A 15,132-nucleotide genomic window follows, 5' to 3' on the forward strand; every position below is an offset into this window, starting at 1 on the left:
ATTTTTTTCTCCTCCTCCAGCTACCTTTTGTGGAAGTATTAGAAATCAGGTATTGACCAGGAGACAAGAAAGGGGATCTTAGAAAGATCCAGAAGCCAAGTGGTCTAGACCCTAGGGCTGAATTCACCTATCTTTTTGTTACTATTCATCTTCCCCCGCCTGCTCCGCACCAAAAAGAAATAAAACCAAAAACCTATTGTGTGTTGCCTGAAGTTTGATGCTCTCAGAATCATGTTAATTATGTTACGTATTATACTGTTCTTAGTTGGGATTAGTAAAACATGGACCATTTAATCTTCAGTAGTGAATCACGCCCACCTCCTACAATTTAACCAGCACCTGCCAGTTGATCATTTAAAATCAATGCTTTGGTAAAACATTGTTTATCTTTCCTACTATTGCATACTTAGTTAAAATTATGACATCCTGAGCAGATCTCTGGGGAAAAAGTATATAATAGATATGTTTTATAAGCAATTTTTAGATATTGTGATGTAATACTATTAAATTTGTCATGGGCATGGTTATTTTATTACTGTCATTTCAGACATGTCTTCTTATCTTTTAGAAGAAGAAAAACAACAGTTACTTACCTTGAGCCATTGACTAATTCTTTCATTGTAATAGAAGCCTTTAGAACCAATCAGTAACAAATTTTGCATTATTGCATTAATGTATTTTGAACAATTGAAAAAGTTAGCACTAGAAAATTTACTCTCATAGTTCCTGAAAGTTAAAAAAACTAAGAGTAAAAATTAGTATACAGGAGAAATGTTGAGCAAAATTTTATGTGATGTTAACAAATCAGGTATTTTTATCACAGGCACGGAGGCCTCTAGTCTTGACCTAACTGTGTCTTATGCAGTCTGGTGGGGTTTTTTTTTAGGATCATATTTTTCAGTTACATGTTTTTAAATTATCAAACTCTGAAAGATGGCAGAATCAGATCCGGGCTTGAATTTTAACTCTACCAATAACTGTCTATTCATGACTAATTTATTTAATCTCTCTGAGTTTCAGTTTCTTCATCTATGTGAAGAAATAATACCTATCTTCCCAGAGGCATTGTCTCCATTAAATGAGATGGTTGAGAAGTACTGGCGCAATGTCTGCACCTTGGTTGTTGCTCAGTCCACACACAGCAATTATAGAGCCAGTAGAAAGATAGTCTGTCCTCTACTTAGAATAAAGTCAGATCCCAGTGCTGCTTTGCAACTGACCAAAGGTCCTGAGGAACTTCTAGATAGAATGGTTTGAGGTTGGACCAGAGCTCATGACTGCTCTAAGTTTGAGGATCTCATTCCATTCCAGGACCCTAATATAAAAAGATGATCTACTTTTCTACGCTTGATTTTTTTAAAAATTTCTTTTGTGGTAGGTAAATATATCCCAGTTGAGAAGAGCAAAATTTATTTTTAACTTAAATTTTAAAGCTTTGAATATTCTCTTTAGTTTTTTGTTAATATGGTAAATTTCAGCTGAAATAGTACTACTTTAAAACTGTTTTCCATCAGTATTCACATGTTACTGGAATACAGGATAAAGTTTTTACTAGTTTAAACCAATCACACATATAAAAAAGAAATAATTAGCCAAATTTGTTTTCAGAATATGTTTTATAAATATGTTTATAACACACATATGTAAATATGTTTTGAATGCTTACTCTGTGCCAGCACTGTTCAAAAGGCTTTGTTTATATTAATGCTCATTTAACCACCCCATGAAGTAGATATTATTACTGATTCTATTTTATAGAATAAAGAAAGTGAGACACAGAGGAGTTAAGTAATTTGTTCCTAAGTTCACACAGCAGAGTGATAGAACAGTGGCTGTAATTCATTTATTATTAAAACATGCTAAGAGTTCATTTGGAGAGGAAAGAAGTGTTCTAGAGAGCTGAAATGTACATTGGTGTACCACCATACAGATCAGCAGAGACTTAGAGAAGAACTTTAACTACTGGGTTTTCAGTCTGTCTCTGGAATAATATATGTGTATTTATATCTGCTCAAGTGTAATACTGCCTGCTTCCAAGGGAGGAAACATATTTGTTAAGCATGTTACTTGTTCGTGGTCCCAGAAAATCAAATACATCATTTTTAGTAGGGCCAAGAATTTTAAATTACTGTTTGTTCTTCGTAAGAAGGTATAAAAGCATATTAAATTTCTTTATTTGTATAGGTATAAATATGCAAAATTTCACCTAATGCATTGCCAAAGAACTTACAAAAATCCTGAATTCAAAATTCATGAGCAAAAATTGCGAGTTTATTTTATAACTTTTCAAATGGCATTCAAGAGCAATTGATTATCATTTAACTTCTTATATTATTTTTAGCATAATCCAGCTCAATATTGCCTAATAAAAATATTTAAAGAGCATTAATTATAGAAAGATATGGTGAGAAATGAAAAGAATTCATTCTACACCTAATTAGAAAACATTCTAGCAGCTGGTGTGGTTCACAGAGATTCATATTATGGAAGTCCTTTAAATGAACGATGTGTATGTTTTTATCAATTTGTTTTGCAGCGCAAGACTCATCAGTTTTTTGTCAAATCTTTTACTACTCCTACCAAATGTCATCAGTGTACCTCCTTGATGGTGGGCTTGATAAGACAAGGCTGTTCCTGTGAAGGTAAGAATTAAATGGTAAGAAAATGTGACTAATTTAATGTCCTGACATTTACTCCCTAAACTGTAATCAAATAGCTTTATTCTCTTTAAAAAGTATATAAATGTTTATTTATTTGACTTAATCATTTGCTTTTCTTTGGATAATAAACTGAACACCTTGCTAAAGTCTGTTGAATATTGGAAACTAGACAGATGGTCCCTAGAAACATTTTCTAGGGGAGCTATATTTAAATATGTTTCATTCATCTTTGTTTCATCATTCAGGAGAATTTGTGGTCCCCAAAACCCATTAACCTGTATGACAAAATATGTGAAAGTTATTCTTGAATCTATTCATTTAATTTTACTCTTGTTTAGTTTATTAGAGAAATTATTATTAATAAGTAGACAATGAAGTATCTTTTCACAAATATTAAATGTCAGCTACTATGCCTCAAAAGATATTTTATTCCAAGTGTTAGTAGCAGAGGTTTTTCCCTACCATTCATTGATCCATCCATCACATGCTCGCAGAATGCCTGCTCTGTGCTTCTAGGCACTGGGGGTCAGGGTTCTATGTTCGGCTAGTTCTCACAAGCCAAGTGGAAGATCCTGATTGCATTATCTTAACTAGTCTCTTAGATGCATGGGTTTAGAGCAAAAGGAAATGGGCAGGCTTTAAAAGTAGAGATTTGAGAGTTATGAATGTGTGAAGTGATGAATATGAATGATGTTTTCCAGGAAACACATGTAGAGTGAAAAGAGAACAAGTATGAGGACAGAGCCTTGGGAAACATAGTTAAGGGGAGGTAAAAGGTAAAGATAACAAAGTAATCTGAGAAGGAATAGCCTCTATCATTGACTAGGGAGGTGTGTCTGAGCCCAACGGAGAGAATTTGCCTTGTCTCATTGTGCAACTTAGCCAGTACTTATAAATGTGACTTTTTAATCTGTTTATCAGAAAGAATCCTGGCAGCTGCTTGGCTTTAGGTCCCTTGTCATTTTTTATGAATCAGAATCATTTGCGGTTCCATAGTAGGAATGTTTGAGATCTTCCCAATTCTCTTCCCTTCTAAGGGTCTCCTGCCATGAAATTGGGCCGGTCTTTTCTTCAGACTGACTCTTTGCAGCCTACCAGCCTACCCTATAAAGCTGTGGGGACACATTGGACTATGCTCAGGCTTTCATAAATGTTGTATAATGTGGTTATAACCTCTAAAGATTCCTGTCATTTTAATTCTTCTTGGTTGAAATTAGATCCAGTATTGGACAATTACCTTATTGTTTCCATTGCCCCTTGGAAGAGAGATTTTTGCTTATTAAAGCAAATTGTAACTTGTTAGACACTCTACTTAGAAGTGAATGAGTTGTCTTACAGAAGATGAATCGTTTTTGACAGTCAGTACTAGTCCCTCTTGCCTCTGCTGGTTTTATATCCATTTGTGATATACAATCCATTTTCCCATGTGTATGTTCCCATGACGGTATCCCTTCAGTTCCTTTTTTATTCCTTCCCAGATATTCTCCAGGATCCCCCTGAGAGTAGGAATTGTCTAAATAGATATTCTTAGTCTGTAACCTCTCCCAACAAGCTTGTTTGTTTTAAATACTTTAACCTTTAATTCTCAACCAACCAAGTCTCAGTGGAAGAGAGTTTATTTTTATTTATCATTTTGTCTTAGAATCTCAGGTTCATCGTTTAAGTATCAAGAGGTATCATGGCAATACTGTTGGTAGTTACATATGCAGGCTCTGAGCAAGACTGCCTGGGTTTGAATCCCAGCAATGCCACTTAACAAGTTCTGTGACCCAGGGCCAGTCATACGTAAATGAGGATGATCTTACCTCTCTTAGATTATTACAGAAAAAATTAAAAACACTCAGTAAAGTTAACTACTATTATTATCTTAGTAGTAATTTACCTATATACAATAATATCAGTAACTCCTAAAATTTAAATTGTACCTTCTTAATCATTGAACAATTTAAATTTCAAAAAGAGGGATTGGTAAAATTTGCCAGATATTGAAAAGATGTCAGGTAATTTAACATCCATCAGTGACTCCCGCAAGAGAGATTTCAGGTCAGATACCAAATTGCAGTGAGATGAAGAGTTAAAGAAAACTCCAGAAACTACTCTTTTAAGAATTCAGTTTAAAACAGCTGTTTTATTTGCAAGGTTAGATTTTTTTTTTCCATCTATTTGCTTCTCATTTTGATCACTAGTGTTAACACAGAACAGTAATATTACATATTACAGTAATAAAAAAGTATTTACTATTTCTCACTGAAATTCTTACTGGTGAGCAAATGAATCAACTCCCCAAATGACAAAAATATTGTCAAGTTGTTTAAAATAAAATCAGAGGTAAGCATTCATTTAACATGGCACTTTGCATGTAATGAGTGCTCAGTGAATTTTCTCTTTGTCAAAATGAATTTTTATTGAACACTGTTTCTTTTTTTCCCTCCAAAAGTGTGTGGATTTTCATGTCACATAACTTGTGTAAACAAAGCTCCAACTGCTTGTCCAGTTCCTCCTGAACAGACAAAAGGTCCCCTGGGTATAGATCCACAGAAAGGAATAGGAACAGCATATGAAGGGCATGTCAGGGTAAGTACGATTAGGTTGGGTTTAGATTTTTAAGGCTTATTAATGAATTAAAGAAAGTCACCTTACAAACACAGTCCTTGACAGAAAATTAGGTGAATAAAATTCATCTGACAGTTTTACTTCATTCAGAGTAATGGTCTGAAAACAAAAACCTAGCTTTTGCTCAGAATAAATTCCAAAATGTCTCAAAATTTTCTGTACTGTGTCTGTATTATAATGAACAGATGTTGAAATCTCCATAAAGGAGTCTGGCTCTTCATCTTGCTGGATAGGTGGCATATGCTTATGAAGTATGAGATGTTGTCAAGACATAATCTTACTTGTCATCTTGAATAATATTTAAAGTGTAAGCTGCTTTTCGTCCTACTACCAAATTTGGCTTTTATGCTACTTAGAAATCCATGAATGTTATTTTAATGAATCACTAGAGAAAATTAAAATGGTACCATTAAAGTTTTTTTCAGAATATAATGTCAATCAGTGTTTGAAGAATGTGTTATCACACTTTCTCATGTTATTAATGATGTATGTGTACCATCTGCTACTTTACCAAACACAGTGGCAGACTTACAACACGTGCACACTGTCTTTAGGTTTTCATCATGCAGTTACATATGTAATTAAAGGGGCTCTGACTGACATTTCAGTTTAGGTTGTTTTGTTTGTTTGTTTGTTTGCCTGTCTAAGATCCCTAAGCCAGCTGGAGTGAAGAAAGGATGGCAGAGAGCACTGGCTGTAGTTTGTGATTTCAAACTCTTTCTATATGATATTGCTGAAGGAAAAGCTTCTCAGCCCAGTGTCGTAGTCAGTCAGGTGATTGACATGAGGTAAGTTTGTGAAGGTGAAAATATTTGTATCTTTGCAACATAGGAATGAAAAGTGTGTGATTTTTCTTCTAATTGCATTGCCATGTTTTTATTTAAATCTAATTTAATGTTAATTTTCTCATTTACTAATATTGCAATCGTAACATAATTAAAAATATGAAATAAGGTGTAGTTATAGAACAGGTTGATGTGTGTTGGGTCAGGGAGAAGAAGCTAATGTTTGAAACCAAAAGACCAGTTTAAAGGTTGCTGGGGTACTGGAGTCTAATGTGTGTAATGTTCATATCATCACCTAAAGTAAAGGCTTAGGTATAATTCCAATGTGAGGAAAGGAAATAAAAATCTCAAAATCGTACAGGCTCTTGGAATATAAAGTGAATCAGTGAACATTTACGTATACCTCTTAAATGTTTCTAGTTTCATTCTTGAGACTCTTCCCCTGCCCCTTGGGGTGCTCTGCTTACCCTCTTCTCGTGACTCCCTTAACGCTTTCCCTCAGTGATCTTATTGACTGCCATAGCTTCAGCCATCGCCTCTGTGTTGACGACTCCCGGACATATGTCTCCAGTCCAGGTCTTTCTCCAGTGCTCAAAACTAGAATTTCTAGCTCTGGCTCACATTGGCACTTCATACCAGCATTTCAAACACATTATCTTCCCCACAAATATGGAATATATAGGAACAGATGCAAGAAATACTAGAATATCAGCAAGGAAAATTTGACAGAACCTCCTAAGGGAGAAGAATCAAAGATAAGACTAAGATGTCAAGTCTTCAAGACCAAGAGAATGATGGTACCAATAACCAAATTAAGGAAGTCACAAGGAATAAATTGTTGTGGAGGAAATCTGTCTCAGGTGTTGAAGGAACAGTAAAATGTCAGATGAGCTGTGTTGAAGGCACTTGAGATGTATTACGAGAGGAAAGAGGGTGCAGTCTACTGGAGACCCTGGAGACCTACCAGGGTTCGACTCCATCTGTACTTACTGGCCTTTTGACGCCGAGTAATCCAGAAATGATTTCTAACTCTTGTATAATGTGGCATTGTTAAATTACACTTGATAAATTACTTCTGGCACTATCAATTTACAAAGGGAGAAAATTCAAAATTTTTAAAAATTTAATTTGGATGTTTTATGTAATTAAATTTTAAGGATTGCTTCATATGTGTTATTTGGATACATGCCTAAAACCACACACACATACCCACATACACTGACTTTTACTGTTTCCATTGACTTTTAACTTTTCCTTCAGGGACGAAGAATTTTCTGTGAGTTCAGTCTTGGCTTCTGATGTTATTCACGCAAGTCGAAAAGACATACCCTGTATATTTAGAGTAAGTATGTGTGCTGTAATTTGATCACTGAATTATTCGCTTTTTATGAGTATACGTTTCGCCTTTCTATATACATCACAAACTTATTTGGAATAGAACCAAATCTTATAGACAATTTGTGCTAAGTAAATATTTAATTAGTAAAAGACCAATAGAAAGCATGAATAGGGCTTTGCTCGTGGCGCAGCAGTTAAGAATCCTCCTGCCAATGCAGGGGACATGGGTTCGAGCCCTGGTCTGGGAAGATCCTACATGCCACGTAGCAGCAACGCCTGTGCGCCACAACTACTGAGCCTGCGTTCTAGAGCCCGTGAGCCACAACTACTGAGCCCGCGTGCCACAACTACTGAAGTCCGTGCGCCTCGAGCTTGTGCTCCACAACAAGAGAAGCCACCGCAATGAGAAGCCCGCGCACCACAATGAAGATGAACCCCAGCTCGCTGCAACTACAGAAAGCCTGCGCGCAGCAACAAAGACCCAACGCAGCCAAAAATAAAATAAATTTTTAAAAAAAGAAAGAAAGCATGAATATATGGCTTCTAAAATAGATTTCCTCTTGGATAATATTTTTGAGTCACAATTCAATTTTCAGATAAGCGCTACAACATGAAAAAATGAATAAGCATGAGATTTCTCAATTTTTAAAAAAATAGAAGTTTCTTTAAGATCTCATTTAAAAAGTTAGTATGTTTCAGTTCTATTGCTTTGTAATAACCACTCCAAAACTTAGTGGCTTAAGCCAACAGTGGTTTATTTTTCACCATTCTGTGGGTCAGTCCTTCAGGTGTACAGTTCTGGTGTCAACTGGGGGCACTCATGGGACTGCATTCAGCTCATTTGGAGCAGGAATATCCAAAATGACCTTACTCTCACATCTGGGGCCTGGGTGCCGGCTGTTCGCCTTGGTACTTGGCTGGTCACTGGGCCACCTCAGTTCTCTGTATGAACTCTCTCCACGTGGTCTCTAATCGTCCACTAGTCTGGCTGAGCTCTCCATGACCGACTTCCAAGAGAGCAGAGGAAGCTGCCAGGCCTTTTAAGGGCTAGGCTCAAAACAGGCATAATAACCCTTCTCCATTCTGTTGGCCAAAGCAAGTCATGAGGTCAGCCCGGATTTAAGAGAAGGGGAAATAGACTGCATCTCTTGATAAGAAGAGTGGGATTCCAGAGAAGAATTGTTGGTAGCCATCTTTGGAGGCTGTCTAATACAGGGCCATCTCGAATTGGTGAATTAAGGTAATAGAGGTTAATAAAAAGGGCTGTTGCCTTAATGGTGTGCCTATATGCTTTGTATTTGTCTATGAATCTTGTATATGAGGAAGGTCAGACAAAGACCATACTTAGTCTTTCAGTTCCTAGACCAACAGCTATTCTCTCACCAGTACCAAGGGATCCTACAGAGGCCCACTTATCTTAACTGATCCTAATTGTGGGATTTTATTGTCACTGCTGCTTAAATTACTTTTAATAAAGGATCCATATATACATAATTCAATTCTGTTCTGATTATAGTGTCATTGTATAATTATAAACCTTCATTTAAATACTAGCTCAAGTGATCTGGTCTTTCCCTGAGATGAGTTATCGTTATGAAGTAATAGAGAATCTTAAGTACTTCCGAGTATTTTTGACTTTTTTAAAACAAGTTGAAAATCAGTGCAGTGTAGGGCTTACAAGCGTGGACACAGGATTCCAGTCTAGTTGTGTGTCCTTGGAGAAATTAATTTATCTGCATCACAGTTTTTTTCATATATAAAATCAGAATATAATAATAATACCTACCTTGTAAAGATGTTGATAGAGTTAAATGAGTTAATACTTACAAAGTGCTTTGATCAGTGCCCAGTAATTACTCAATAGATGTCAGTTGCTGTTGTTATATGACTGTGTGTAATGGATTTTTTAGTGATAGTATTCTGGCACTTTGCAGCAAAGAAAATACAAATGACGCTAACATTTAGAACGGTATCTACTACCTTTGTCATGAATTCTAATGCTAAAACTATTCTTCTGATTATGAATAGCTAAACTCTGTTAAAGGTATCACTTAATGAATGCTCATTTTGTTGGCTAGTGCTAAGCGAACTAGCATCAGTATAAAACTGGCTTAAAAGGTATCTGTTTGCTGATGTCATGAATTTTGATTAAATTGTTTTAGGTCACAGCTTCCCAGCTCTCAGCGTCTAATAACAAATGTTCAATCCTGATGCTAGCAGATAGTGAGAATGAGAAGAGTAAATGGGTGGGAGTGCTGAGTGAATTGCACAAGATTTTGAAGAAAAACAAATTCAGAGACCGCTCAGTGTATGTTCCCAAAGAGGCTTATGACAGCACTCTTCCCCTCATTAAAACGACCCAGGCAGCTGCAATCATAGGTATGAATTCATAACATTTATCTTGTTATAATTGTTTACTAATATACCTTGTCAGCAGGGACTGGTTTTCATCTAGGAATCCCGGTGTCTAACATTGTATGTGTTATATCACAGATGCTCAGTAAATGTTTATTGAATGCATGAGACCATATTAGAACTTTATTTTTCAGTAAACAAGAATAAATATACTTTTCAAATGTATTTTCTTCTGAAAAAGCAACAATGCTGAAGATTAACCTATTAACGAATCGATTTTCTGCTTGTGTGACTTAGAAAAAGTTGTTTAAAGCATAAGCCGTTTCATAAAGCATAAGTTTCCTATGTAAAATGTAGGTACTAATTACCTTGCAAAGGTTACTGTGAAGTTTAAATAAGATGGAATGTGTAACACACAGTGTTCCATATATAATATGCCGTCAAAAATGGCAGCTTTTCTGTCTGGAGGGTTAAATTTTCGCTATATTCTTACGTACACTGCCCACTCTTTTGTTACTTTCTAGTAAATAATGAAAAGTTTGATGAGTAGGGTTCAAATGCCTTGCACAATTTTTCCCTCCCCAAACAAGAAATGGAACTGGACACAGGGTGCTAACAAACTAGGGGTTTTTTTCTTTCACCTTTTATTGAATAAACATTTATATCTTTTTATAAGCATTGATATAAATTATTTTCTAATGATTGTTCTATTAAAAAAAGACACGAGATAATATGTACCACAGTAATCTGAAAGGAAAGTTAATAGTGCAAATTGTTATTGCTATTTTTTAATTGTTTATTTTATTTATTTGGTTTTTTGTACCAAATTTCTTTTGCTATCTGTTTTATTCTATGAATTTACATAGTTTCTACCTAATAAAAATACTTCATATTTATGTCTTATATAGATCATGAAAGAATAGCTTTGGGGAATGAAGAAGGGTTATTTGTTGTGCATGTCACCAAAGATGGTAAGAGAAAATTATTTTGGAGAAAATATTATTGATAGAGTATTCTAACCTACAGATTCTGAATTCTAAAAAGAGCAGGATTTGCTCTTATTTATTCTATAATTGAAATTTTCCAGGCCTAATTGGATACGTTTATAAGTCAAAAGATAATTTTTTTGATTTTTATAATCCATCTGAGTTCTACAACTTCCATGTGTATTGTCTTTCTTGTGTCATTTTATTTACAGTTCTGCTGTGTGAACTCAGATTGCATTTCTAAAGATGGTACATGAAAGAAAAATGCAACTTGATTTTTTTCATAGTTCTAACAGTACTAGGAGTGGTAACAGTCATTAACATGTGTTTGTTGTTGGGGTCTTTTATCCCACAGTTTAACACAACAGATTTCTTTTTAGGGAGAAATTAAATACTGGGTGAAGTAAAAAGGAACCCATTTAACTTAGCATTCTTGAATACAGTGTTCTAAGTTCTGTCTTTATATCAAGTTAGATCATGGGAAAACAATGCATTTAAACTTCATTAATTTGTTACCCAAAGAAATACCTTTAGTGAAACATGAGTTACTCCGTTTTTAAAAATAGTAACCCCATGGTAAACTTGCCTAGGATTTGGTGAGAATAAAGAGGTTTTTCTTAAAGATCTGGCATGCTTTATCACATAGGAACTCTTTGCCATGGCTGCCAGAAATCTCAGTGCTAAATTTAATACCTTACTATAGATAGGTTAAATTATCTTATAATGGGTGTAATTATCTTCATCTTTCTCCATATGATTTCTGATCTCTCATTTTTTCTGTGTGTATCTCTGTCTTTATTATAAGTTGACATATTCTTTTGAGTATAATTGGGATATAATTAACAGGTAAACAAAATATTTTGCAGTTGATTTATTATTGTTTCTTTGCATAGAAATTATTAGAGTTGGTGACAATAAGAAGATTCATCATATTGAACTCATTCCAAATGATCAGCTTGTCGCTGTGATCTCAGGACGAAATCGTCATGTACGACTTTTTCCTATGTCAGCTTTGGATGGGCGAGAGACTGATTTTTATAAATTGGCAGAAACTAAAGGGTGTCAAACCATAACTTCTGGAAAAGTACGTCATGGAGCTCTTACATGCCTGTGTGTGGCTATGAAAAGGCAGGTCCTCTGTTATGAACTATTTCAGAGCAAGACCCGTCACAGAAAATTTAAGGAAATTCAAGTCCCATATAATGTCCAGTGGATGGCAATCTTCAGTGAACAACTCTGTGTGGGATTCCAGTCTGGATTTCTAAGATACCCCCTGAATGGAGAAGGAAGTCCATACAGTATGCTCCATTCAAATGACCATACACTCTCATTTATTGCACATCAACCAATGGATGCCATCTGTGCAGTTGAAATCTCCAGTAAAGAATATCTGCTGTGTTTTAACAGCATTGGGATATATACTGACTGTCAGGGCCGAAGATCTAGACAACAGGAATTGATGTGGCCAGCAAATCCTTCCTCTTGTTGTAAGATTCTCTTACTTTTTGCTGTCTTATCTTGCTGTTTCTTTCTTTTTCCTTCTCCTTCATCTCCTTTATGTATTCATTGTTAATAACAGGTTGTTTTTTAAGTCATCTTTGAGGTTTTTCCTAAGCATCAAGTATGTTTTATGTAAAGTAACTAACCATGTGTAGTGAAGACCTAGGCCAACAGGGTCAACATTAACAGGAACATAATTAAAGCTAACCTTCCTATGCAATGTTTTACTTAGATAGATTTTTTAACACATATTATTGTATTTTGAAATAACCCTAAGGAGTTATCTTCATGGTCCCCCCGAATGTAGTGCTTGTGAGCACTAATAGCTCATAGGACTTATTCTAGAGAAGTGGTTACCTAGTGAATTATTTTAATCAGTTATGTGAAGGTATGATGTAGCATTTGAAAAGTTATTCACTTTTACATTTTTATCTAGGTAGGTAGATACGTTCAAGAAACATTAAGATATTAATAAATTATTGAATACTTATTATGTGTCATTTTACTGTAAGAGATATAACATTGAGCAAAATAGACAGTCTTACCCTCACAGAGCATGAATGCAGTCGAATGGATTCCTGACAAAACAAGTTGCAGTAGAATATAAGTGCTCTGATAGCAGAAGTACAGAGTTCCGTAGAGGCATGTAGGAGGAATATCTAATCCAACACATTTTGTTTCTAGTGGAAGATACTTTGAGCATGTTTAAATGCCGAAGGGAGATAGCCACTAGGGAGCCAGGGAAAGGTTGATGACTATATGGTAAATACAGGAAACAGAGTAAGATCCCCAAGAGGCCAAAAAGGATGGAAGTCGGAATATAGGGGAAAGGATTTGGAACAGGAGGAGTAAAACCTCTTCCACTGCAACAAGATAGGAGGAATGGTGGGTATGTGTATAGTCAAGTTTAAAAGTTCAATATAAGAAAGTTTAGGAGAGCCATATATACTTATTACAGAAAAATTAGAAAATCTAGATCAAAAGAAAAATACATATACCTACCCAGACTTAACTATTCTTGATGTTTTGTTTCTTCTGAAATTTATACTCTTATCTATGGCATCATATTTGGAATGAATCCTAGTCAGAAAATAATTCAAAGTATTATGTGAATTGTACAGTGTTAATTGGAATTAGAATAAGAATTAGAATATCTGGCTTTTATGAATAGCTCTGCCAAAAATTTAATTCATGACCTTAGCTTGGGTAAATCATTTAATCTTTCTTTGCTTGTGTCACCATTTATTGATGTTCATTCTTTCAGTAAATATATATTGAGCATCTCCTGTGCCAGATGCTTTATCATACTTTGATAAATGTGACCATAACTCTTACCTGAAGATTTCTCTACTTCGTAAGTTGTTTCACTGTCAAGAGCTTAACTACTTTAGGAATCGGTTATTTAAAATGTAATGAAATTCCTTTATAGAACTAGTATGGGGCAAGGGAATAATATACTCTTGGTGTTAACAGACTCCTTCTGTATTATAATGGCCTTAAAACCTCTTCATTTATGATTTACGGGGTTTTTTTTAACTTCAAAAATGTATTGATGTGGCTACTGTATGTTAACAATAGGACTTTGGTGGGATTCCACTCTACACTTCTTTAGCATAGATCTTTCAAAATGTTTTGGGTTTAGCAGTTAAAAGTAACCAGCCAGCTGTTCTCTCCTTCCCATCTCCCAGGTTACAATGCACCGTATCTCTCAGTGTATAGTGAAAATGCAGTTGATATCTTTGATGTGAACTCCATGGAATGGATTCAGACTCTCCCACTCAAAAAGGTAATTTAACATTAAAAAATGGGCTAAGTGAACAAATGATTATAAGTGAAACACTAATATGACTATTTAGCTAGTTTTCACTAGTTTAGCATTTTCTGTCACATGTAATAACATAATTGGTAATCTGGGACTTAGCTAAGAGTAGAAAAAAAAAGAAAAATCAAGCTGGTTAATTTTACAGGTAGCTCAGCACCGTTTTATTTTTATTACATTTTGTTTCACTGTATAATGTATGATTATTATAATAATGAACAACTAGAATATATTCTACAACTTAAAATGTCAGTGTTATCTTCCACTTTAGTTTAAGGAGCTCTGAAGGAGTATATTATTTGTAATTTTACTGTTTTTCACATAATGGTATGCAATTTTAATCCTGTGAGGGCAAATTTCATGGGCTAGAAAAGTGATTAAAATTAGAACCAATGCTCTGTATAAGCATCTCATGATTAAAAAATAAGGGTCTCACACATTCCTAATAAAATATAATATTTTCCTTTAACATTTCCCTATGGTAACATAAAGAGAATTTTTACGAGTATAGAATGGCTGTTTTGCAACAATGAAGAATAATAGTTTCATGTAAGTATATGCAGCGTGTGTCATTAGTTGCAGGGCAGGGTTTAGAGGAATGGGTAAAAGAAAATAACCAAGATCTTATTTCAAAATCTGCCCCAATTTTAAACCATAACAGCAGTGGGAAAAGCTCTTGTAAATGCTGCCACATTTTATTTTAACTAAATACGGTCCTCGTGTTTATAAATTCGGGCTGGTTACAGTTAGTTTTCCCTTTTATGTTTATCATGTGAATTTTGAAGTATATATAAAAGAATATATGATCTTTATGAAGCATAATAATAAACTGATCACTTATGAACCCATCTCCTAACTTAAGAGCCAGAACATTACCAATTTCACTGAATCTGCTTGTGTATTTTTCCCTTACCCTGATTATTGTGTTTATGATTCCCTTGCTTTCCTTAAAATACAGAATTTTTTGTATATTTAAATATTTCTAAATAATATATTGTTCAGTTTTGCTTGTGTTTGAGATAATAAAATGTTATGTTGTATATCATCTTCTGCCTTGCTATCTTAATGTATTTACT

At 34.7% G+C, this 15,132-nt stretch overlaps 1 protein-coding gene across 13 annotated transcripts in view; it reads left to right on the plus strand.

Annotated features, from left to right (window-relative positions):
- Window positions 1-15,132, plus strand: part of CDC42BPA (CDC42 binding protein kinase alpha) — a 325,295-nt gene that overhangs the window by 288,096 nt on the left and 22,067 nt on the right. For all 13 annotated transcript variants that reach the window (XM_067729568.1, XM_067729561.1, XM_067729563.1 and 10 more), the window contains 8 exons: window positions 2,537-2,642; window positions 5,098-5,234; window positions 5,922-6,061; window positions 7,319-7,400; window positions 9,559-9,775; window positions 10,660-10,722; window positions 11,631-12,224; window positions 13,926-14,023. In XM_067729568.1, coding sequence (XP_067585669.1) covers window positions 2,537-2,642; window positions 5,098-5,234; window positions 5,922-6,061; window positions 7,319-7,400; window positions 9,559-9,775; window positions 10,660-10,722; window positions 11,631-12,224; window positions 13,926-14,023 — 1,437 coding nt within the window. The remainder of the gene's footprint in view (window positions 1-2,536; window positions 2,643-5,097; window positions 5,235-5,921; window positions 6,062-7,318; window positions 7,401-9,558; window positions 9,776-10,659; window positions 10,723-11,630; window positions 12,225-13,925; window positions 14,024-15,132) is intronic.

Source organism: Pseudorca crassidens, chromosome 2, assembly GCF_039906515.1.
Source record: "Pseudorca crassidens isolate mPseCra1 chromosome 2, mPseCra1.hap1, whole genome shotgun sequence".
In the NCBI taxonomy this organism is placed as follows: Eukaryota; Metazoa; Chordata; class Mammalia; order Artiodactyla; family Delphinidae; genus Pseudorca; species Pseudorca crassidens.